General features: G+C 39.6%; 1 protein-coding gene across 2 annotated transcripts in view; it reads left to right on the top strand.

Annotated features, from left to right (window-relative positions):
- Positions 1 to 24654, top strand: part of zfhx3b (zinc finger homeobox 3b) — a 174062-nt gene that overhangs the window by 122451 nt on the left and 26957 nt on the right. For both annotated transcript variants that reach the window (XM_084717403.1, XM_084717394.1), the window contains exon 6: positions 20359 to 20466. In XM_084717403.1, the coding sequence (XP_084573529.1) occupies positions 20359 to 20466 (108 nt within the window). The remainder of the gene's footprint in view (positions 1 to 20358; positions 20467 to 24654) is intronic.

Here is a 24654-nt window from a genome sequence, read left to right as displayed (position 1 = left end):
ATGAATGCTGTGTGAGACAGGAGTCAGAAGTGAGTGAATCAAACAGAAAAACAGGCATTTTTATGACAGACTCGAGAGGCATGAGGCCACCTGTTCATCACAGAGGGCAGTATTTGGCTCCAACATGCGTCCACACAAACAAACCCACCTCCCATCCTTGTCCTGTGTTCTTTTCTCACCTCCTAAAAAGTGGCTCCAGGTGGCTCAGATGAGGATATGTAAAATATCTTTTCAAAACGAACACCACCCCTCCCGTTACATGCTCAGTCAGAACATAATGCCCCTCCTCCTTGGCTATCAGTTTTGTTCCTGTTGGAAGAGAGGGAGAAAGAGCAAGGTTACACGGGGCGTCATATTAATGGGGCCTGTCATGCGCGTTGATCGTCTTAGGCGTGGAGGAGGATGAGCGCTCGAAAGGTGTTGTCTTCAAATAGGATTTCTGCAAGTGAGACATCCTCGTTGGGTGATATCCCCCTCAGAGCAGCCACTTTCTTATAGAATGATCTGTTATTAAGCAAATGAAGTGCTGCGGGCCCAACGGTAAATCCCTCCACTTTGTCATGGTGTGCTCTCAGTTATCACACCCTGTTCCCTCATTCATTCTTGATGTTCTACCCATTTCACCATGTTATACCAGGGCACACCAGCCTTGTATTTGAAGTCAGTCGCCCCCTCGGAGCACGCGTGACACGAGGAGGATTCCAAGTTGTAATCAATGACTCCCTAAAAGGCACATTGATCTTATATAAAGAGGGAAGTTTGAAACTAAGCAGGCCTTTTCTCCTGAGTAGAACAGAGTTAAAGGCTCAATTTGCAGTACAGATATAAACAAAAGGGTAGACCCACTACTAAATATCTGCTATCATTTTAAAATTCTCTTTCAATATAATGACTTACATTACAAAACAACTAAATCTAAGACCATTCTTTGGTTGAACTATTGAACGTCTAAGGAAAAGCCCCAAAAGTGCAGTTAAAATATCAAGTTACAGTTGTGCATGTGTGTCAGATATGTTGAACTTTTTTTCTCCCACTAGTATATTGCCGGGGGTGGAAGTAACGGATGACAAGTACTCCTGTTACTGTATTTCTTTTTTGGGGGGCGTCACTTGTAATCTCATTTCAGTAATTTAAGTATTAAGTATCTTTTCAAGTCTATAATTTTTGAGTTAATGGTAGTATAAGTAGGATTTGTTAGTTGCTCTTTGAAAATGTACCAGAAAAGATGATTGATTTTTGAGTTTTATTCCCAGGATGTCAAATACTGATGTTTTAGGTTGGTAAAGCATCTGACACACAGCAAAATAATGGGAAAATGAGAATGCATGGACAGAAGGCAGCCTCTCTGTACATGCAGGCATTATGTAACTGTGATTATAATTCACTACATTTAAACTCATAATTCACTACTGAGCAGGCCTACAGTTTGAATTAACATCCAAACCTTTCATCTGCATTTCTGTAACCAATAAAACCATCTGTTCACAAACAGCCCAATGAAAATCACCACATATGGGCCGAAAAAAGTTTTTTCTGTAGTTGAGTAATATTTCAGTAATGTAACTTAAGTGCATATTTTCAGTACTCTTTCCACCTCTGTGTATAGTTTGTATGTTGTACTGCCTGTGTGTAGTTTCAGGCCCTGCGATCTATTAGACTACTCTTACTAGTGGCCAGTCAAAGGAATGTTTTGCTTCTGCACCCCAATATCAGTTTAATCAGTCTACTGTGCAGACCTTAACTTAAGGAACAATTAGGAAATCCTTTAATAAACTTTGCTTTGACACGGGCTTTTTGTCCTGGCCATCCAGATCCATGATAGAGGAGAAAGAAGGGGCGATCGGAAGGGGGCGGGGTAGACGGGGGAATGGCAACTGCTAGACAGGAATTGATTGCATTAATTGATATGCCAATATGTAAGCTTGTTACATCCACCATTGCTTAGGATGATGGCTAACAGGTCCTGCTGATCAATGGAACCAATAAAGGCTTCATCCATTAATGAGCAATGTGGTAATTAATGTTATCCCTAAACCAATTACCTCAGGCAGTGCATCTACAGGAAAGCGCAGCAAATAGTCCAACCAGGTTATCTCTTTTATACTCTTAGCAATTTTCTCATGCTGCCTCTTTACTGCTCTGTGAGTTAACATGGCTGCATGGCTGGCCCTGTCTATTCACAGCCCATAGAGAGAAAAAGAATATTGTGAAGTGATTGCGCAGGTTATCGAATGAATTGAAAATAAATTTTGAAAAGAGTCATATTTAATATTGCACTTAAACAATGGTACATTGTTTGTTGCCTCGGCCTTGAAGTTCTAGAACCAGCTAAAGTAGTCAAAGCTTCATATTCTAACCTAATCCAATTCATCTTGTTCTTTTATATGGGGATTCAAGCTGCTAGAGCTGAAACTTTATTGTTTTCGTAAGGATCCTTCTTTTTTCTCTCTGTCTCCTTCCTCTTCTCTTCTAAAACAAAAGCATGAAGCAATAGTACCGATGATGGTAAACAAACAGGTTTGTTTGCAAATGACTCCAACGCCATGTAATCAATTACACCTCTAATTATACTTGTTGTGTGCTGAGTCATTTATGTGGTGATGAACATGTCCTCAGTGTCTGTCCATAGCCACAAAAGCCCGATTGTCTTTACGGCTGCAACAAAGAGCGAGCCAGAGAGTCAGAGCCAAGTAACAAACCACAGTCTGTCTCTGATAGACACTCTGTCTGTACATGAATAATAGCAAGCTTATAAATCAATACTATTGTTTTTATGTTTTAAAGTAAGACTTGTCTTACCTGGAATTCATTCACTCATTCACTGATGAACATTTCCATTCATCTCATATTCATATGATGTAAACAAAACTGGGTTTTCTGCATTTTAGTGCGTCATTAGTTATTGTTTAGGAACAATAGAGAAAGTTTAGTATGACAGTTGGTGCTTCATTTCAAGTCTGACTTTGGAAACAACAGACTGTTAAATGTAGAGTCAGTAGATTTTGTCATTTGCTGTTTGTAAACGTATCAGAATGATAGTTGATTGTTGAGTCTCATTCCAACATCAAATTCGACACTTCAGGTCAGTAAAGCGTCCTAAGCTCAGCAAAATAATGAGAAAATAAGAAAACACAGGCAGAGAGCAGGATCTCTGCAGATACACACACCACCACACACTTCTATTGGATCATAAGTGATGATTGTTGTTGAGTCCATACATTGTTTTTTGTGAAAATCTTACATAGTCTGCCCTTAATTGAATGACATGCTGCTTGCCAGGCCCTCCCCTCCAAGCCTTCCTCTACCCATTCACAGTGAATGTTTTTCACTCATTAAGAATTACATGGCGGCTGCACTTGGTTTCAATTAATTATGGAAACATGTCTGAAAAATATGTTTGTTTAGCTTTGTAAGGCACAAGAATCACTAAAATGTGTTGATCTTGTTGTATAATTAATGAGTAATACCTAGAGGAATACTGTGTCTGTATGTAGACATGTATAATTCATGCATTCATACATTTATCTCTTGTTTTCTAGTTTGTAAAATAGCTCTATTGAACACATTTAAGATAACAGAAAAGTTAAATTTTGTACTTACATGCTACAAATTTCACTACCTGAACAGATTTAACAAAATAAGAAACCGAACTAAGTGTGAGATAATGACTTATTAGTTGGGACAAGCCCTTTAGAACAAAATCCAGTTTATGTAATGGGTGTTGCAGAAGTGCAGAAAGGCCCATCTGTCTCTCTGCCTATTATCCAGAGCCTTAATCGGGACTTACAGCAGGGCAGGCTAAATAAACAGTAAGTAAGTTGTCTTGGGTAGAGGAACGTCAATGCCTGCAACTTGCTCAAGCCTTTGCTCTGAATAGTTCTGTATTGACCCCTCAGGACCCCCCGAGAATTCCCTAATTGAAAATTAATATTGAATCAATGCCGCGGGCCATTTGCATATTGATTATAAACATCCAGGAAGGCACCAAGTATGTCTTGGATCAATAGGGCCCTTCTGCAGCAGGCCGAGTGCACTACATCACATGGCAGCTGCCTGCTCCTGAGGTTAATGACTGCTGCTTGTTAAGGAGCTCTTGTCAGGTAAAATCCAGCCGCAGGGTCTTTCTGCCAAAGCTGGCAGCAGGTGAAACTGTGGAGGGTGGAAAAGAAGTACAGATGGAGCGGATGGAGTGGAAATATATGTTTTAAAGGGACAGTTCAGATTATATGTTGTGGGGTTGTATGAGGTGCTTTCAATATTTGGTGTATAAGCAAGCTACAGTAGATGCCAGTCGGCATCAGTGAGGAAAGGTGTTCAGTTTAAGTGAACACTATATTTAGAATATTTTCTCTGCTTTGCTTTGCAGTCGGACAGCCTTTTCTGATGAGAAACCGTGTTTATGTAAACCAAACATTGTTTTTTCCAAACCAGCCAAACTCCATAGGTCAAAAATCTGTCTTTTTACCTTGCAGAACATGAGAATGGCTGGTCTACTGCTACCTCAGTTTGTTTGTGTGTGTTTTTGTGTGACTTTGGTGAATCCAAATTATACTTTCAAAACACTGAAGTTAAACAATAACACAAAAAACTAACAGATCGAGGCAGCGGTAGACCAGCGATCAGCAGGATTTTGTCTATGGAGTTTGACTGGTTTGGAGATAGCGATATTTGGCTTGTATAACAGAGGTTTCCTGTCAGAAATGGCTGTCTGATAGCAAGGTAAAGTTGTGAAAATATTCTTAATATAATGTACACTTAAATTTTTTAAGTGGACCTCTTTTAAGTTGCTATGATACCTTATGATGCTGTCCCTTTAAATGACATAAGAGTCCAAATTTTTCTCTACATTATTTTTTTTTAGCAATTTGAAGCATCATTTTTGCTCTTTATCAGTCCTCTCTTTTATATATTTTGGCCTTGGCACTCTGGTGTTGAACTCTGACCACTCCATAACACGGACCATAAAATACTACAACCATATGTGTATGTCAGCCTACTGTATGTGTGTGTATAAGAGAGGATAAGGAAGGGAGGCTGATCAAAGATAAGGCCAACGATTTCCATCCCCTGAAGGGAGAGAAAACAATATTAGGTAGATCAAAAAGGGCCTTTTTAATTTGAAATGAAACTTTCACAGCATTACGAGACAAAGGGGAACAAGAATCCTCTACTTTAAAGCACCGATTAAGATTCAACACATACATTCCTCTCCCAAACTTCCCGTAATAGTTTCCACATGTTGAAGAGACGTGAGAGGTGGAGGCGGGAGAGAAGGGATGGCAGTGGGGAGACAATGGAGTGAAAAGGTTAGATGCAGATAGAAAGGGAGCTCCATCACACCACCGTATCTGGTAACCAGAACAAGCCTGACTGGCCAGTTTAGTGGCAGTGTTGAAGCCTGGTTAAACTAATGGGTCTCTCTAAAACTGAATGATTCTCTGAACCCACAGGAGACAGCAGACCTGGTGTGAAGCATGTGTGAGAGCAGCTTATCCTCCAGTCTATGAAAGGCAAGGTCTTGAATTAATGCCTCTGTAGTGTGCAGACTGTGTCCATTCTCCCCACCCCAGCGCTACACCCTGCACTGGGAGCTAGGGTCTGGGAGCTGGAGAATGGAGTGCCGGGCCCAGAGAACCAGGCTGCATCTGATTGCTTCATTACAGGCCCTTTCATTGACTTGGTTGCACTGAACTGATGAACTGAGGCAGTGGACAAGAGCACATAATAGGAAGAAATGAATTCTTATCACAGCCTTCTCAGGAGGCCACTGGTCCTGGCTGGAGCCAACAGAGGCCATGGCTGAGTGGAAAGGAGGGGGCTGTATCTGGGCCCCATTCATGAGCCAGAAGCAGGATCTAGCCAGATGGAGGACATGATGGAGCTTTAGGATGTTGGATCAGTACACAGGGGAGGACCAGTGAATCCACGGAGAGCCATATTATTGTAGGCAGCTTGTTTTAATGATTAGTTTGGTGATTAGTGTTTGCTTTCTCCTGGTAACTGACACCCACGGCATAACATTTTTTTCAATTGTTTATTCCAGCAGTCCTCCAGAGGCAGACTTCTGCTAGTTAGAGTCCCTGCTTCAGGCCCCACAGCAGCACCCAAACACCAACCACCAAGATGAATAATTAATTTTGTACCTTATTGGGCTCTCACCCCTAACTCGCCAACCTCTGGCTAATGAGTGAGAAGAGTCTTCTGCAGCAAGGACAATAACGGCACCCATTATAAAAACAACAGCAACACTAACAACCACAGCCATGCATACAATACAAACCGTAGATATGCGGTATAGCGCAGCACCAAATTAGCAGCAGACTTGGTCTCCATGGGGCACGGGTTGTTAATCCCTGACCGTGCCTTTGAGAGGCTGGGGACTCCACAACTCTGACCGACCTGCTCATTTCCATGTATGCACAGTCAGCACTAAACCATGGAGGAGGTGGGTAGAAGAACATTTTACAAATGCTGCAAATGTGAGCCTTAGACCATTAATATTACAGGTTCCTTTAAAGAATGAAAGTTGCGGTAAATTATGTGATGTTGTGTCATCATAATGTAAAGATAATGGAAAAGATGCGCACAGCCCTCTACCCAGTGGGACTGGTTGCTGGATCACAAAAGATACCCGAGTAGAGCAGTGGTTCTCAACCTCTTGGAGTCGTGACCTCCAAGAATAATCAAGTTGGCGTTCATGACCCCCCCCCCCCACACACACACACACAATAAAATCCATATTGAATACATATTATGGAAAAGTGCGTATAATAATACAAAATTGCCAAAATTATTTTTGTGTGTGTGTGTGTATCTAAGCAGAACTCATGCCTGAAAACTGACTTGCACAAACATACTTAATAAAAGCTTTTATAGGACAAATTATATCCTTGGTAGAGAGCATTCCCCAGTCTAAAATAGAGCCCTCATTTCCCATCATGCCCTCTGCTGGACTGAGTAGTTTGTTAATTTTGCTATTTCATGTTACAAAATACAAAATTTTTTTGTAATGTGTCTCTTCAGAAGATTGTGGTTTATGATAGTAATTGTCATTTTTGTGCTGGTTTATAATACTGTCTGTCTCGTATGTTTAATATCAGGCTGTAACACCTTATTCAAAGGCAGAACATTATAAAGACAGTATCACTCTAGGAAGACAATATGGCTTTTAGACAGATAACATTACAGAATGCATATTCACAGACACAGTCTAATATCGGTGTCCTCATTAAGGCCTTTTGGGGACAAAGTGCTCAGTGTGCGTGGATTTTTTAAAGCTTCAGTGCCAACGTATCTGACAGTAAATATGTTATGCTTTGCTTTAGAGACACTGGACTGGATGTAACATCATTTCTGATGGTGCTGCAGTGTTCAGAGATTCAAGCTTTCAGAGGTCTGTTGGTCCTAGCGATGCATGCTAGTCCACATGGGTCCTTTGATCAGGAGCTTGTTTTATGTGTGGATCTCTCTCTCTCAGGTGTCATAATGTCAAACAAAATGACATTGAAATAGAAAAATCTGTTTCATGGAGTTTGCTGATGGACTGATCAGGTACCACACCTAGCTGCTAATATGCTCTCTCCCCTCTTCTTCCCTGCTGCCATCACATCTTTCCCCTCCCCTTCTGCTCATACCTGTTCACTTGGCACAAAATGGATGCTGCAAAGCCATTTAATTGGCCTCCACTTCAAAATCCAAGGGCATTTGAAATGTCTCTTTAATAATATCTCCACTCCTACAGAGCTGTTCTTGCTGGTGTTTGGGCAGAATGTACTTTTTGCATCCATGGACATCAGAATCATCATCCTAAAGATCTTTTGCCCTCGGTGTTTGCTACCGGATTGTCTTTTCTTTTTTTTCTTTCTCATTTTTCTTAGCGTGGGGTAAATGTTACAAGAACAGTATCAGACATACTAGTCATTTTGGTCATTTTAGAACAGCTGGCCCATGCTTTAGCCACATCATCAGTTCCATTTTTTCTCGTTGCCTGTCTCTTCGTCTCCCTCTCCTGTGGCTGAGCCAAAGATAACTGAGTAGCAGTGTTTGACTGTAATCACTCCAAGTCTCTTTCTCTGGAGAGCAGCACAGCGGGCAGCACGGTTCCACCCCTCTAGGAGCTTTCAGCCCACTTTCACAGTATTATGACATGTTCATGAAGAATCAGACACAGACAAGTTTGCTAACACGTATATGCACAAGCACACACCTTGAAATTGTATAACTCTGTTCTGAGCTGCACCGATTAATCACTTAATTGCTAACTCGCCAATGGTTAACTTATTTGCCTATTTTGATAATCAATTAATCATTTTGAGTCATTTATTTAAGAAAAGTGTCTAAATTCTCCGATTTCAGTTTCTCAAATGTGAATATTTTCTCATTTCTTTACTCTTCTATGACAGTAAATTGAATATCTTTGGGTTGTGGAAAAAAACAAGTAATTTGAGGACATTGCTTTGGACTTTGGGAAATAGTGATTTACATTTTTCACCATTTTCTGACTTTTCATGGACAATAATCAATTAATTGAGAAAATATTGAAAGTAACTGTAAATTGCAACCCTATTTATTTTGATAGATTTATCTTCTAATTATCAACAATACTCAAAGAAAAAAAAAAATCAACCCTCTCTGAGAGGGTAGGCTCAGCTGGTAAGGTCAATAAACTTTACAGTAAAAACAAGGGTCCCTAATGTAGGCTGAACTGTGTAGGTCTGCTCTGTCATGCGTTATACTGATGCATTTTTGAATCTCAGGTAAAATTGAAAGCCTAAAGCAATTTGATATACTGATTAGGCTCAGATAAATACAGGCTCGGATATACCACTGAGATTAGAAGGATAACTAGTTTAAATGATGGTTGAGTTGGTCCATTGCATCCCATCATCTGGCTGCGAGTCTGTTTTGTAATTAAGGCTGTAAGGTGTGTGCATAATCAAATAAATAAATAAATAAATGACGCTGGCAGAATTATGTGATAATAAATTAATACATTACAAGAAGTGAATAAAGGAGCAGCTAATTGCATGAGATGAGTCTTTTTCATTAGCCTTTTGAGAGGAAATTTCATTATATGCATCACAAGCCATACTGCTAGATGAAATCCAGTTTTTCACGTATGCAAATAAGAATAACGTATTATGTTAGGAGAACCATAAGAGTCATTATATCACATGTGCTTAGATATCTAGTTGTGATGTTGTTGTCTTGTTTGAGTTACGTTTCAGTTGGCCTCTGAGCAGAGAATGAGAAATGCTTCATAACTCAGAGAAAGGTGCTGACCTGTGCTGCTAGTCTTTTTGTCTTTGAGGGGTTGTAGCTTTTCAATGGCATGTAAATCCAGCCATTTTGGGAGAAAAGGGCTAATAAAATACACAAATATATGTTTTTTTTTAGTTTTCGGTTTGGACTGAGACATAACCTCATTCAAAATATTCACATATCTTTCGTGATAATCATATATAGATGCATAAAATATTTGTAAACTAGCAATAAAGGTGATCTGTGCTGGCTCACAAACTTTTTCATATACATAAAGTACATCTTGCAGTATTGATATTGAGTTTTGTTCGTTTTCTCTATGTCTATTGTTGCGAGCAAAACATAAACTTGGTTAAATGCATCTCCAATAATTGCACTGCAAAGTTGCTTGATTATTTTGTACATAATTACAGTGGAAAACAACCTGCCTATTAAGACTTTAATGGCAGTAATACAGAAAGCAATTACCATTACTTTGCTGCTCACACTGAAAATAAAGATTTCTCTAAATTAAAAGGATCCTCTGACTACTGCTAAGGCTAATTGTGTGGGGTCTTGTACAGACATCTGGTTGTACATCATTTGTAAGGGCTAAATGCTGATCAGTTAGGAAGGCCCTCACAAGCTGTGTCCTAAGTGTGTGTTTTTGGGACTGCTCTGCTGCCAGGGAGTCTGATAGCTCTTGAATTATTTATCTATCAGGCTGCTGGACGGTAGTCACGGCGACCCAGGCCCCATAGTGGTTGTCTGGCGACATCTCCCTCCAACAGTAGCCATCAGCAGACAGGGGCAGGGGTGCTAATGAGCAAGGTGCATGGGTTTTTCTAACCCTCCAACCCTTCCTCGTATATAGACTCTCCACACTGAATGAAGACGCACAGAAAGATTTGCAAAGATCTGAGTGCAGAACTTTTTAATTAGGGAAAAAACGGGGTTAGAAAAAGAAAAAGATTGAAAAAGAAAGATAGAAACAACCACCCGTTTTCCTATTAAGGAGAAATGTCAAGCGCGGTGGTGAAGCAATAGTCTGTGTGCATCCCTTTGTTGTCCTCCCTGACATTGAAGGCTAATTTTTCATGGTTATTTGAACTGGAAAATGAAAGAGAGGTTTGCGATTATTTCCTATAAATGACAACACAATTGCATTACGCTTCAGTACAAACACAGAGAGGATATTGCCTTTTCATATTTCATGTGAAAGTAATGGATGGGCTATGCAAAGAGGAACAGAAAGAAAGACAAATGGTGAAAGAAAGCTCCCCGTGTTTGATTTGTATTAGAAACTGAATGGATGGAGGTAGCAAGAGTTTTTTTTCAATAAGTGGTAGCACTCTCATGGATGTTTTAAAGTGCCTGTGCAGTGTAATCATTGGATTTCTTTAGCAATTAGCTATGAGCAACCAGCCGGGGTGGTTGTTAGAGGGAAAGTTGCCCAGTGTATCTACTGCAGGTTCTGCAAGAAAAATATACTGTATATCCATAGAAAGGTCCCCACACACTGTACCCATATGCTATATCTGTACATCTGTATGATGTAATAAATAAAAATAAGTGTAATAAATAAAACACCAGCCCACTATGCTCAACCTCTCCTCTCAACTATCCTGGAACATCTGAACTTAGCAGGCCACACAACTTTTGAGAGCAAACACACATCAATGATACCCTATATTTTATATTTTAAATAAAATTGATTAGCAAAATTGGTATTCATAACCTTGTCGGATTCTGTTTTATCTGGGCGTACGCTTTCATAAACAAACAGCCAGTCAGGCCCTGGGCTGAAGACGGAGACAGGGAGGCTGGATGACCATCGAGGAGGAATGGCGAGCGGGCCCGCTCTGGAGGGGCATGCTGAGAAATGTGTTTGTGTACTTTAAGTTTACAAAGATTGAAGGACCGGCAGGAAAGCCTCTGCCGGCAGGACTCATGTAAATAGGACCCATGTGGGAGCTGCGAGCCGGACTCCTAACACGCGCCGAAGTAGGCGCTACATACATCCAACCATGGCAACATTGATTTTCTGAGCTAATACCTCCACAGAACAGTCCACAGGCAGATGGATGCACTACAAAGATATGCAAATGGTGCATTCGATAAATCGACAGGCAGAGATCTTTTTCAGACAGCCCACTGTACTGGTCTGCAGTGCCTAAAAGGAGAGATAAACAGATAAGTACCTGTTAATGGACACACACATATACAAGTGTGCACACTCAGACAAACATACAAGCACCTGACTGTTACCTGGGAGAACTTAGATCAATAATAGAATTTCATGTTAAGCAGAACCGCTTCAGAAAAGCACATCAAATAAAGTCCGGCATTAGTTTTTAATATGAAAGTGCTATTTTTAATGTGGCAAACTATATTTTTAATTTTCAAGGTTTTCTTCAAGAAAGCTTTTTGCACTCTATTTTGTGTGTATAATAACAAAACAAACTGTGGGTATAGTCATATTCAGTGCGCTTATTAGTCAGATATGAAACAAAAGCTGCTGGGTGTATGTCATATATAATAGATGTGGGCTGTCTTGTTAAGCCCAGCAGGCTGCATGTGGCTGTGTCTCTGTGGAGAAAGGCTCTGAAGCTCGCTGTACCTGGTAATTAAAGAGAGTTTGTGGCAAAAGCCAAACATCAGGAGAGATGAGCTATGAACAAAAGAGCTGTGACAGTTTCAGGTTATGTGATTTTTGTGTCCCTTTTTTGCCAAATGAAAAATCAATACATTTTCCGGGTTATACATATTCAGAGTGTCCACCGTGCTTCCGCCCTGATGGAGAGAGGGGCGGGGGACTGTGGGCTGGAGTGGGGGGAGTCGCCTGTTCGTCTGTCATAACTGTACCATCGCATTTTCCAACCCACTGGTGAATATTTCAGAGTTGATGTGATTGCCCTTCATGACAGTGGTGATGCTTTTTTTTCTCGCTCTTTTTTTTTTTTTTTTTTCAGACACCCCTTCAGCCACCCCCACACTCAGTCAGTCAGCCCACCCCAATTCTGTTTGGTCCCTTTGAATAGCTGCAAATAGGTGAAGGCATTGTGGTGCAGTGCTAGAGGAAAAAGAAAAAGATGCATTAATAAAAGGAGGTTGATTTAAGAGGAGGCAGCAGTGGAAGACGACAAGCATAAATGCATGGTGGGGGGTGGTAGGGAGGCAGAGAGTGACTCTTTGTGCAGGACAATGTCCCTCAGGCAGAGTAGATGGAAGAGCACTGGCCAGTGATGTTTTTGCCCCCTATCCAGGCTTTTAGTCCACCATCCTAGCAGGGAAAAGTACAGCCTGCATCTTCCATTGTGGACATAATATGTGTTAGTGAGCGGCCATCATCTTGGACATTCAAGGAAGTCACAGGGTGGTGTGTGTGTGTGTGTGTGTGTGTGTGTGTGTCAGCTGGGGCAGAAGAGTGAGCAGTCCCTGAATGCTCACTCCCTCCCTGTGTAGCCACATTAACCTAGATCCTCCTCTCCTTCATCACTCAAGTAAAACACAAAGAGAAAAGAACTGGAGCGGCACTCACTTTATCCACTTTATTTGTAATGTATCTAAACATGCCATTATCACGAGGAGTATTTCTAATTAGTATAATTTCCCATGAGATAACACTTTAGGGAAAATATTTAATACATTACATGGTGCTCAATAACAGTTCCTAAGTAACAAGAGCAGAAAAAAGCAGTCAAATTAGCCACATTTAGTGGGTTTAAATTAGGGCTGCAATTAGCGAATATTTTCATTGTCAATTAATCTGTCAGTCATTTTTTCAATTAATCGATTAGTTGTTTGCTCTATAAAATGTCAGAAAAGGGTGAAGATGATGTCCCCAAATGCCTTATATTACCCAAAGATTCTCAGTTTACTGTCATAAAAGAGTAAAGAAACTAGAAAATATTCACATTTAAGAAACTGGAATCAAGTAATTTATTTTTCCTCTAAAAAAATTACTGAAACCAATCAATCGATTATCAAAATAGGCATTGGCATTTAATTTAATTATTGATTTGTAGTCGATTAAATGATTAAACATTGAAGCTGTAGTTTAAATCAAGTATTTGTTTTTGTTTAACACACATGTAAGTTCAAACAAAACAACAAAACATGTAGTTTAATGACATCTGAAGTAGCGCGGGATCATGGGAGGTTTTTTTTCATTGTTAAGCAACCACCGTTGTAGATGAAAATCTATCTTACACTATGTTTCGTAATATTTGTCGACTTCGCTCCTCACTCTCTGATGTGTCCAGTGTATTCTGTGTTTTTCTGGAAATTATAGCAGGAAACACACCATTACCTTGAATAAATGACGGATTTCTCTGACTTTGACCATTGTTGGAAACATTTGGGATAATGTAAAGACACAGCTCAAAAAAATCCATAACACAGGTCTAGCAGTTTTAAATATTTTAATGCAGAAATCTCACATATTATGGCTTTAAAGAAAAGCATGACCTCTGTGTGTGACTCTGACCTGAATGCACTGAGTATTCTTTAAAATGGCCAATGACTGAAAGGCAAAGGGGGATCAAATTAAGTGTTGTGTAGAAGACCTATGGGGCTGGTCTGATGAGCAGGCACCACAGGGAAAATAGCGGAGCAGTGGTGGAGGAGGAGGGGGGTTGCTGCGATATTGTTCTAAGGCAGTGTGAGCTATCACTGCTGTTTGTGATTAACTTGCCGTTTAAAGTTTTTTAGTTATTAGCTGCCCTAACCCCCGGTACCCCTCCTCCATCTCCTGCACCTCCTCCTCCTCCTCTGCTATACCCCCCACCACCCTTCATATCCACTCCCCTCCTGCCCTCAGCCCCATGGAGACACAAAGTATTCATTCACATTTAGATCCTGAGGTCACAGCAGGGCCAGCAGGGAGAGGCCAGCGAATCCCCCCGTAGACAGGTCAGGAATCTAACACGTAACTCCGACCAGCAGCAGCGCTGAGGTAGCTCGCTCTTCTTCTTTCCTTTCAGAATGTGAACTTGTGTGGGAGAGGGGGAGTGAGTAGAAGGAGAGCACAGAGACAGATACACTTTCATTTTGTGTGTATGTGCGTGTGGCAGGTCTAGTGATTCTAGTGTGTTTTCTGACATATTACTATGTTGATTCTAGGGCTGCACGATATGGTAAAAAAAATCAAATTGCGAGTTTTTTGACAGATATTAGATTGCAATATGATTCATGATTAGTCAGAATGATGATTTTTGCATCACAATTTTCATTTTTACTGAAAAAAAGATAAAGTCATCATGATTGGACATTTGTTGGGGTCTGAAACATTCGTACATTTGGATAACAGGATTTGCAGGCCAGGGAATCTCTCCAGTGCTACAGTACTTCAGTGTAATTATGTTTTGTCACATGTTTCACCTTAATCAAAAAAAAAAATGCACTTGGCCATATTGCTTTTTTTTTTAATCATATTTTGATTAATTGTGCAGCCTTAATGAATTCTGATGTGTAAATTTGTTTATTTTTCTATACTTTTATTCATTTGAAATATTACAGTTTGCATTTTTGAATGTATCTCATATTTAAGGTTTAAGTCCATATAAATGGACTGGAATACAGTTGATAACATGCATATCACTATGAATGTTTTGCAAGTCTTTTAAAAGCATTAACAAGCGTCTGCATTTTAACTCAGCCTTATTGTGCAGTGGTCAATGGTTGCTGATAACACCATGTTGTGGTTTATTGGTCGTTCATAAGCAAAAGCCCCTCTTGTCTCTGGCTAGTTTGTGGGCATGTTTTGCTCTGTTGTGGTTTTATGAGAGGTAGCTTGCGAGGAGGGAGCTTCTGTGAGTGAGTGTATCAGAGGGGGGTTACGAGCCGGGGTGGGAGTGTTTTCCTGTGTGTTGTGTTTTAAAAAGGGGGGGTCTTGCGTACGGGGCGCAGAGGTGCTGATATGAGGAGCGGACAATGCATGAAAGCCCTCAGCATGGGTCCTGTGTCTCATTGTCCCATGGTACCCTCCTGTCACTTTCATTTTGCACCCTCTAGTCCAGAGTCAGGCCAACTTTGATATAAGGAAAGGGGTGCAAGGGATGATGTTGGGGGGGGGCAAGAGGGGTATTTTTAAAAAGAAAAAGTAGGGGAGAAAGATAGAGTCTGTGAAGTGTGAAATAAGATTGCTTTTTATCCGACAGTGCAGCGTTAAAGAAAAGGAAGCTGTCCGGCCCTGGATAAAGCAGGAGGGTGTGGAGGGGGGAGCACACCTCTCTCTGATTTACAGTGTGAGAGATCCTCTGACACCTGGTTAAAATGATAACAACAGCCTCAATAATCATAATGAGAGTAATGAGAGCTTAGACACACAGCTCCAACACAAGAGCCCGGAGAGAAGCAGAGCTCAAGCCAGCACTCGAGAGCCGGGGAGAGGGAGAAGCTCAGCTCAGCCCCCGCGCCGGTTCTCCAGGACTTATACAAAAGCCAAGAGAGACAGTGTTGTTGAGATATATGCAACAAAAAAGAGCAGACTGTCACTGCTGTTTGAGGAACACTGGAGCCATTCTCAGGTAGGACTAGGATTCTGTACTTAAAGACAGGCAGTTATCATCATAGCAGTGTATTCTGCTGAGGCCGAGGATGGAGGAGGAGCCTGACCTAGTGAAAGATATCTAGAGTGACTATTATTACTTGCTGCTGCTCTTCTCCACAGTCTGGGAAGGAATACTGGAAAGTGCAGTGGTTACCATCAATTATTTATTAGGCCGTTTGTGCTTGTCAGTCTGATTAGCATTAGTGTAATCACTGCTCTTCAGGGGAAAGGAAGGCTGCTCTCTCTCATCCGAAGGTAATCTCGCCATTTTCAGTGTCTCATCTTCACCGGACGCCTCTTGCATAGCATCTGCTTTTGTCATCTCCACATATTTCTTTCCCTTTTCCCCCCTTCCTCGTGTGTTTCTGTCTGTTGCTTGCTCGGCCCCCTTCCCCCAAGCACCTCATTAATGTGTGTGAGCAAGTTGCTCTCTCCCAGCTTGTATAGAGTGACACCTATGGGCCTGATTAAGCCTCTGCACTCACTGGCAAAACACAAGAGGGGAAGGCTGCTGAGCGCTGATATGGTGTATGTGTGTATGTCTACGTGTGTGAGTGTGTGTGTCTGTCTGCGAGATGCTGGAGCAGAGAGCCCATGGACTGTCCCCACTGAGTGACTGGCAGAGCAAAGCTGATATTTATATGCTCAGAACAAATGAGTGTAATCTCTGTGTCGGCAATGGGCTTATTCAGCTTGCATGATTAGATTAATGGAACTGTTTCATATCATTGTATTAGGATGGTTAATGAAGACAATTAATTAGAAGACAACCTTCAGGCTATTGTCCTTTACATCTCTCAGATTTGGGTTAGAAATGGCCTGCTGCCATAGCTTTGAGTGTTTCTCCTCATCTATTTTCCAGAGTTAATCTATGGCTACAGTTTTAGTGTCTCTTTTCCATTTGCATCCTACTCTTAGGCCACTCATGACCTTTCATTAATTATGCTCGGCCTGGCTTTAATCATTCTGTAATACCGTTGGAGATGAGACGAGGAATAGGCAAAGCCATTTGCCACTTAAAGATGTGATGCTGCTCCTGGAATTAAATGTCTGCATTTCTGCATAAATTATGGACGGGGCTGTGTGTTACGTGTGCTAAAAGTGTCATATATACGTTGATTAAACATCTAAATAAAGAAAACACAAGGAGGAAAGAAATATCAGTGCACATGTGAGCATGTACAGGAAGTTGGGGGTGGTTCAGGGAAGCTGAATAGCATTATAACATTGGCTGCTGCCTATCACAGTAATATTCAAGCACAACGTGTGTATTAATGTGTAGGTGGGGAATTAGTCTCACTACAAGTGTCACAAAGCTAAGAAATGACACCTTGCCCCGTTTTTAAAGGTGAAAAAATTTACCTGGGGATTATTTTGTAATCTGAGCACCTGTGCAGCTGCACGGTATCCTAATTCTCGCGCAGTTGTGGAGATTTATGCAGGCAGGAGTTAGATGGGATTTTGGGACTCGGCAGGAGTTCTTTGGTTTTCTGGGAATGTTTAAGATCCGCCTCACCAGCGCAGGATGGGCCGCACACTGGATGGAATTCATGGGTTGCCTTGGAAACATAATAGAAACATGGTTAAAAATAAGAGAATAAAATGTATTCATGTGTGTGGGAACCAGGGAACACTTAAATATGCTTTTCTACTAGGAGCCAGTCGTCGTTTTTTTAAATATATTTATTTGAACACAGGATCATTGGATCAGCTTTTAGCAATAATGTGTAACAACACAATCCATACACCAATCACTCTGCTCAGAAAGCCCTTTCCTACAGCCTTTGTATCAGCAAGCAGGAAATGGAAGATATTGCTTCTGTCCTGCCAGGAATACAAAGGTGTTTTTCCACAGACTGATTTTTTTTAAATGAATAACCTCATATGTATCAGCATGCAGCTGTGTCTAGAATAATACGGTTATTGTTATGATTTTCTAACTATAGTGTGTATTTAGTTAACCTTTAGTGAGCAAGACAGTTTTATATGTGCTGTAAAAATAGCAAAAATGTTATTGTTTTTGTTGTTATAATGTAGGAGAGGTGGACAAGAGTTTCATTCTTGAGTGGTCTCAATTTAAAGGATTGCATCTATGGAGAAGTTTTGAGTTGATGTACGATAAAAGATGGGACTACTCAGAGGAAAAGGGCTGTAACTAACAATTGTTTTCATTGTCAACAAATCTGACGATTATTTTCTAGATTAATCAATTCATTTTTGGCCCATAAAATGTCAGAAAATTGTCAAAAATGTCAATCAGTGTGTCCCAAAGCCCAAGAATATGTTCTCAAATGTCTTATTTTGGCCACAATCCAAAGATACTCAGCATATTTTCTTATAGGAGTAAAGAAACCAGAAAATATTCACTTTTTAGAGGCTGAAATCAGAGACTTTGGACTTTTTCTTCTTAAAAAATTCCTCAAACAAATTATTCAATTATATTTTTCTTCAGAAAAATAGTTGGCATTTTTTTAAATAAGCAATTAATTATCAATTCATCACTGCAGAAGAATGATATTCGAGTTATGTATGATACATGTTTACTTATGATTAACAAAATACAGATGTCGAGCTTGTGCGTTTATGTGGACTAAATATGTGTTGTTGTATGTCTTGTTTTGTATGATTGTGAGTCTTTGTTTTGTTGATGTGGAAAGTGTATATTGTACATTCTGCGAAATCTAGATAAAATATTTTTTGAAAAATAACTAAATATATTGTAGATACTCTTAAGGGCATAATATGCAATATTTTCCTTAAAAACAATGCATAGCCTCAGAGACACAACCCTTTCCACTTATGACTCACTAAAAGTATGTGTTGTTGGCTGTATTTCCTTATTTTTTCATTATTTCGCTGTGCTCAGGACATTTTAACAACACAAAACATCAGTATTTGACATCCTGGGAATGAGACTCAACATTTAAGCATCTTTCTGGTGCATTTTTGAGAAGCTCAGACAAATTCCACTGATTCTGTGTTTAAATGCCCAGGGGTTTTTTTTTAGCCTACAGAGGAAAAGAATTTTCTTTCTCATACACAGCAGAGAATGAAATGTCAAATCAAAATAACAATAATTTTCCGTAATGCATTTTTCACTTATAACCATGACTTATTTTGCATCTCTATTTACCCTTTCAGGAGAAAAAATGAGATGTTTCTGAATATTCTACCTATGAGTAAGACGTGTCATCAGTACTGTGAAAATAGCCACGTGGTTCAGAGATGTGTTCAGAGTGTATCTGTGATAATGACACATACCAGAGTTTGAGAACACGATGTCAACTCTGTGTACGGTGTATGCAATGTTTCATAATAACTGACAGGATAAACAGTGAGTGTCGGGGATAATGTAGCATCATAAAAGTGGTTTTGGCTGTGGGTAGTCATGTGGTGAGCTAAGATTGGATGTGTGATGACTGCAGGGCTGAATACTTGAACAGGATATTTCAGTAGCTGTTGTAGCATTGTCAATATATCAATAGCTCATAGAGTAGAGACCCGAGCATGAAAGCATTTTCAAAAGAGCATTTAAGTACATTTGCTGAGAATTAGCTGACTTGTGTAATAACTGATAGGGCCTATTGACTGTGGCCTAGTTTACTGTTGTCAAATCAATGCGATTGCATGCAAGTCGCACTACTTTTAAACAAACTTAACAGGCAGAGGGGATGTTCAGGGGGCACTGGAGGGAAATAAACAAGATTGATGCCCTTTTTATTATCTGTTTTCGCTATCTTTTCCTCTGTGTGTTACTTACAAATGGCGTTATCGGATATCCATTGTTTGGACTTCGATGCTCCTAAATGGCCTGATATATCGAGCTGAGGCTTTTAAGGTGGTTACAGGGGATTTCTGCCTTTGACTTGGCATAAAAATAAAATGAATTGTGGCTCAGAAAGTTTTAAATATTTATGATTTTTTTTTTTTTTTTTTTTTACAATAGTAGCATAGTGATAGTAAGTAACCTAGCAGATTGCAGCAGGGGACAATAATGTATGTCTGTTTTGTGTTGGTGTGTGTGTGTGTGTGTGTGTGTGTGTGTGTGTGTGCGTGTGTGTGTGAGAAAGAGAATGAGTGCTTGTCTAGTATGAAGTCTTTCTTTTGAAGGATACTGCTTGCACAATTATTTTTCCATCTGCCAGGTTCAGACCACATGTATGCCTTTTTTTCTGCAGTTTATGTCCACATTAAACACAGGAAACCATATTTTTGTCATTGTCCAGAATACATGGAGAAAAATATAATAAATTAGCTCTTGATATAATAATAATAATACTAATAATACTAATAATACTAATAATAATAATAATAATAATAATAATAATAATAATAATAATAATAAAAATTATTTTCAAAATAAATATCCCAGTGATGATCAGACAGCACAGGACAGAAAGCAGAAAGCAGATTCTGCCCTCTTTGTCTGCTAGCCTTGCAACTGTGTGTCAGCATATGTAATTGTTGCAAGCTCCTATAGAAAAAAACGCTGCCGTCCCTTTAAGTGCTTCCACCAATTCTGATGGCGTGGTAATTTACATATCCCGTCCTCCCTCCCCCTTCAGGAGAGCTGAGTGAGGATGTGGAGGCTGCTAGTGAGACCACCACAGACCAGGAGGACCAAACCAAAGACAGAGAAAGTGGGGGGGAGAAGGAGCTCACCAAAGGGACAGGTAAGGCCAATATTTACACCACACACATTTAGGGGATACTATTCACAGGGAAACACGTGGCCCTGCACCTGAATGGTGCTGAACAACAGGCCTTTTGTCTAATTAAATTAAACATTTTGACAAAATATCAAAATCCTTTATTAAACACTCTCTTCTCAAAACTCCCTAAATCCACTCCTAGTATTGAAAGGCTGCACTTTAATGCTGCGGGTTTCCAGGCATTAAACCCCATCAAATACAGTTAGGATAAACTGTCAATTTAGGTAATATGTTCAGGGGACATGTGACCCATGTTTTTGTCTTTGCTCAGTGGGTGATGTGAAGAGAGGGGCCTGTATGCCTAAATCCAGCAGAGCCATGTGTGTGTGTACACACATGTGATAGCACTGCTGCCCCCTCCTCAACTTTGCTGCGCACACACACAGGAGCACAGACAGCACTTACCTGTGTTTAATGTTATCAGATCAGGGTGGTTTTATCTGCGGGTCTCTGGATTGACAGGTGTAGGTGGTTAATCCTAAGAAAGGGGTCGGGTTTAGCGTGAGGGGAGGAGCTTCAGGCCTCAACAATCTCTGGTCAAGACAAGGCTGCATTTCAGAAAAAAGCGTTTTGAGAAATTTTTGGAAGCTTTATAGGTTCTAATCTTCTAAATGTTTTTAATTCAGGGTTTTCACTTTGAATGGTTTGGCATTGATACATGAATGGATGTGCATGTGTGTATATTCTTTATATGCTTGTTAGGCAAATTATGATTTAAAAACATGGTGAGAAATGAACAGTTCTAAACAGCATATGTTTGAGTTTTGGTATGATTGGAATTTGTCTGAAAAACTTGTTATTGTTCTAACAGAGGGGCTATTAAATCAGTGGTGTCAAACACAGGCTGCAGGCCAGATCTGGCCCGCCAAAGGTTCCAGTCTGGCCCACTGGACAACTTTGCAAATTACAGAGAAAAATAATGAATACTTTCTGTGATATATTTAAAGATATTGAATACTGTGCAAAATATTGTCAATCAGCAGGTTTAGTACAAAAGAATCTGTATCAGGCTTCTATTTCAAAGAAATATTGTTGGATGTAAATGCTTTTTGTAAGACAGAGGATAACCTTCTTCCTCATTAGCTTCCACTTCAGTTGGTGCCGTGTGGTGACACAGCATTACTGCACAGGAGTGCAAATACCTGGAAAGAATTTATAGATCTTGACAAGTTGTTTAAATCATAAAGAAGCAAAATACTATATTGATGTTCACTTCCAAAATATATAATTGATCCGTGCATTTGTAGATCCGCAGTGATCTGTATTGCAATGCACATGCAATAACAGTAAACTGACTAAATGTGAAAAACTTAGATGCTGAATTTTTTCTTAAGATGTTTGAGGCTGTTCATCATCTGTTTTGTAAATGTTTGGTTAATTATTTGTGAATGTTTTCAGAATTAACTCATACTTCTTTGCACTAAAAATGGGATCATTTGGAGGCGCTGCTGTTTATAGGTTATAATGCAATGGTTTTACTCATCCAGCTTGAAAAGAGATTGGTTCTAAAGTGAGTTTGACACCCTGATTTAAATGAAAAATGACAGCACTGATGATAAAAAATAGTTGGGATGGTGTGTAAAACATAAATAAAAACAGAATGCTTCAAGTTCAGAATGAGTGATATTTACAAAAAAAAAAGCTGTTAAATAAAATGTCTTTATACTTAATTAATTTAAATGACAGTAGAAGATCATTTGCAAATTATTGCATTCTGTTTTTATTTACATGTTACAAAGAATCCCAACTTAGTCTGGGTTGCAGAAGTACACAACCAGCTGAGTTCTTATGGCAACTGTAGCCAGGAGAAGTACTTAAGCAAGGGCAGTTTTGTACTATTATTACAAGTAGGGTCAGTATAAACACTAATTTAATAATGCTGATCATCTGTGGAGCCAGTAGTTAAAAGTTTTTCGATAGATTGTCAGATGTGTCAAAGATGTAGACACTTGCAGTACTTTTAACTTGGGCTGCACAATTCTACAGTACTTCATTATAATACTGTTTTGTCACATTTTTCCTGTATCAAAAATATCAGATTTGGATATTGCACTTGGAAATATTGCAGTTTTGATAATATTTCAATTAACTGTGCAGCTGTAATTTAATAGCACTGATACTCTGTGTGGAGACAGTTTTTCTATAGATTGTAAGACGTGAAAGACGCTGACACTTGCAGTGCTCTTAAGTCAAAGACACTGTATGATCACCTTTGCCCATCCATCTTCTGAACATGAATGAAACTTGGTCTCAAACACAACTTTGAAGCAGGAGTCTAAAACTTTTGTCCCCCATATTGCACAGTGTATGTGCTCCACTGCGTCTAATTATATACAAAGCCTTTGTTTACTGATTGTATTCAGATTTCTGAGACGTCAGTGTAAATGAAATATAGTCTCATTTTTCCCTTTTATGCACAATTTACTTTGTGCGCCTGTGTTAGAAAAACAATGTTGGCAGTTAAGACATGTCTTATTCAATAGAAGAGATTTCTGATAATGATGACACTGAGCAGTAACAGGCCTGGATAGATGCTTCTCACTTGTCTAACTTCTTGTGTTACTGCAGGATGTTTTGATTTACACTAGTCAGGTTAAAAGCTGGAAAACAATTCAGACCTTTTGCATACCTAAGTTTTTTATAAAGTGTAGCAAAAAAAAAAAACTTCATCACAGTGTTTGAAGCCCAGCCTTTGTAAAATGTCTTTGATATTCGAACTTCTATTTTAAATGAGGCTGAGTTGTTTGTGCTCTTTGAAAGGGCGACACTCTTCTTTGATGGAAGAAATAATGATATGCATGCCTGACTGAATATGGCTAAAAGTATGTTTTAGCACATCAAAATAAAGCACTTTAAAAAGCATTAAAATGAGCTGGCCGATTAATAATTCACTCATACCTGTGGTGCACAGGAAGACGACTCCTCGCATTAGGATTCCTCCTTTTTGAAAGGCATGCAATTTGATACAAGCATATTCAGTTCCTTTCCTCCCCTCTGTCAGTCGCTAATCACCAAATAAGTGTGTTTCTGTGTTTTCACAAAGGAAATATGTGCTTGCATATGAAAAATTTACAGCTTCCCAGCAGCTTATTAGAAACGCTTAGTTAAAAATAGCATGTGCATTAGGGAACCAGGTCTGAGGTTCTGTTTGATGTCAGTGAAAAGGTGGGTGGGTAGGTTGGGGTGGTGGGTTCAAGGCTGTGTTGTCAGCAAACTGTAGACAGCTGTAGTTTAATGGAAGGGTCCCTTTTTGTACTTCAAACTTTTTGTGATTGATGAATACAATACCCATTCAAAGCAAGTGCAGAAACCCTACCTTGTAGGGGGTAAAAAAAAGCAAGGAAGACCTCACAATGCATTTGGTAAACATAGGAGCACTTGTTTGGCTGGTGATCGTCTGAAGATGTGGGCACACAGATAGTGTGTATGATGAGAATATGGTGTGTGAGCATCTTGGCCAACCTGTTATTTATCTGAAAGGTGCTCAGTCTCCCAGCGTCTGAGGCTGAGCTGTTTCCAAGGTCCATCATTAGAACTACTGAAGTATGTCTTCTCATCGTTGTCATGTAGCTGTTGGAACAGAGCACAACATTGTTCCTTTACAAATGACAGTCACTGTCAGACAGACGGCATTAGCGAACACAGAAAAAAGGCTTCCTCCTTTTTAAAGCCACTGTCAATCTTATTTTCTCTTTCTTGTTCCGCAGCTCCTCAGTATTCATTAAAATCATTTAGAGGTACATCAGAAGCCTTTGTAAAATGCATATGTATTCAGCATGTCATCTCTTGAAAGATGCCTTCATTATTCTGTTGTTTTTTATTTATCTCAAAGATAATACATATATGTACATGTACAGGCATTCAGACATTATGTAAATGTCATATACTCCCAACACTGCAGGTAATATGTGCTGCAACTTTTTGTTATTACCATAAGTATATATCCTGAGAGATGAATTACAAATTAAAAGTAATTATAAGCGGAATACTAATGTCTTAATGTATTTGGACAATGATGTTCATGTTGGCAGTAGCTGCACTTTAATCATCCTGCATGATTAGTAATTCTAAGGGTCATTTTTAATGCTAGGTATGAAATATGTATAAAATGGATGGCCATGAGCCTCTTTTTCCTCTCCTTACACCTTC

The sequence above is a fragment of the Lutjanus erythropterus genome, chromosome 1, assembly GCF_056507025.1.
Source record: "Lutjanus erythropterus isolate fLutEry1 chromosome 1, fLutEry1.hap2, whole genome shotgun sequence".
Lineage (NCBI taxonomy): Eukaryota > Metazoa > Chordata > Actinopteri > Lutjaniformes > Lutjanidae > Lutjanus > Lutjanus erythropterus.
Note: the sequence above shows the minus strand (reverse complement) of the source record. Positions and strands in the feature narration are given on the sequence as shown.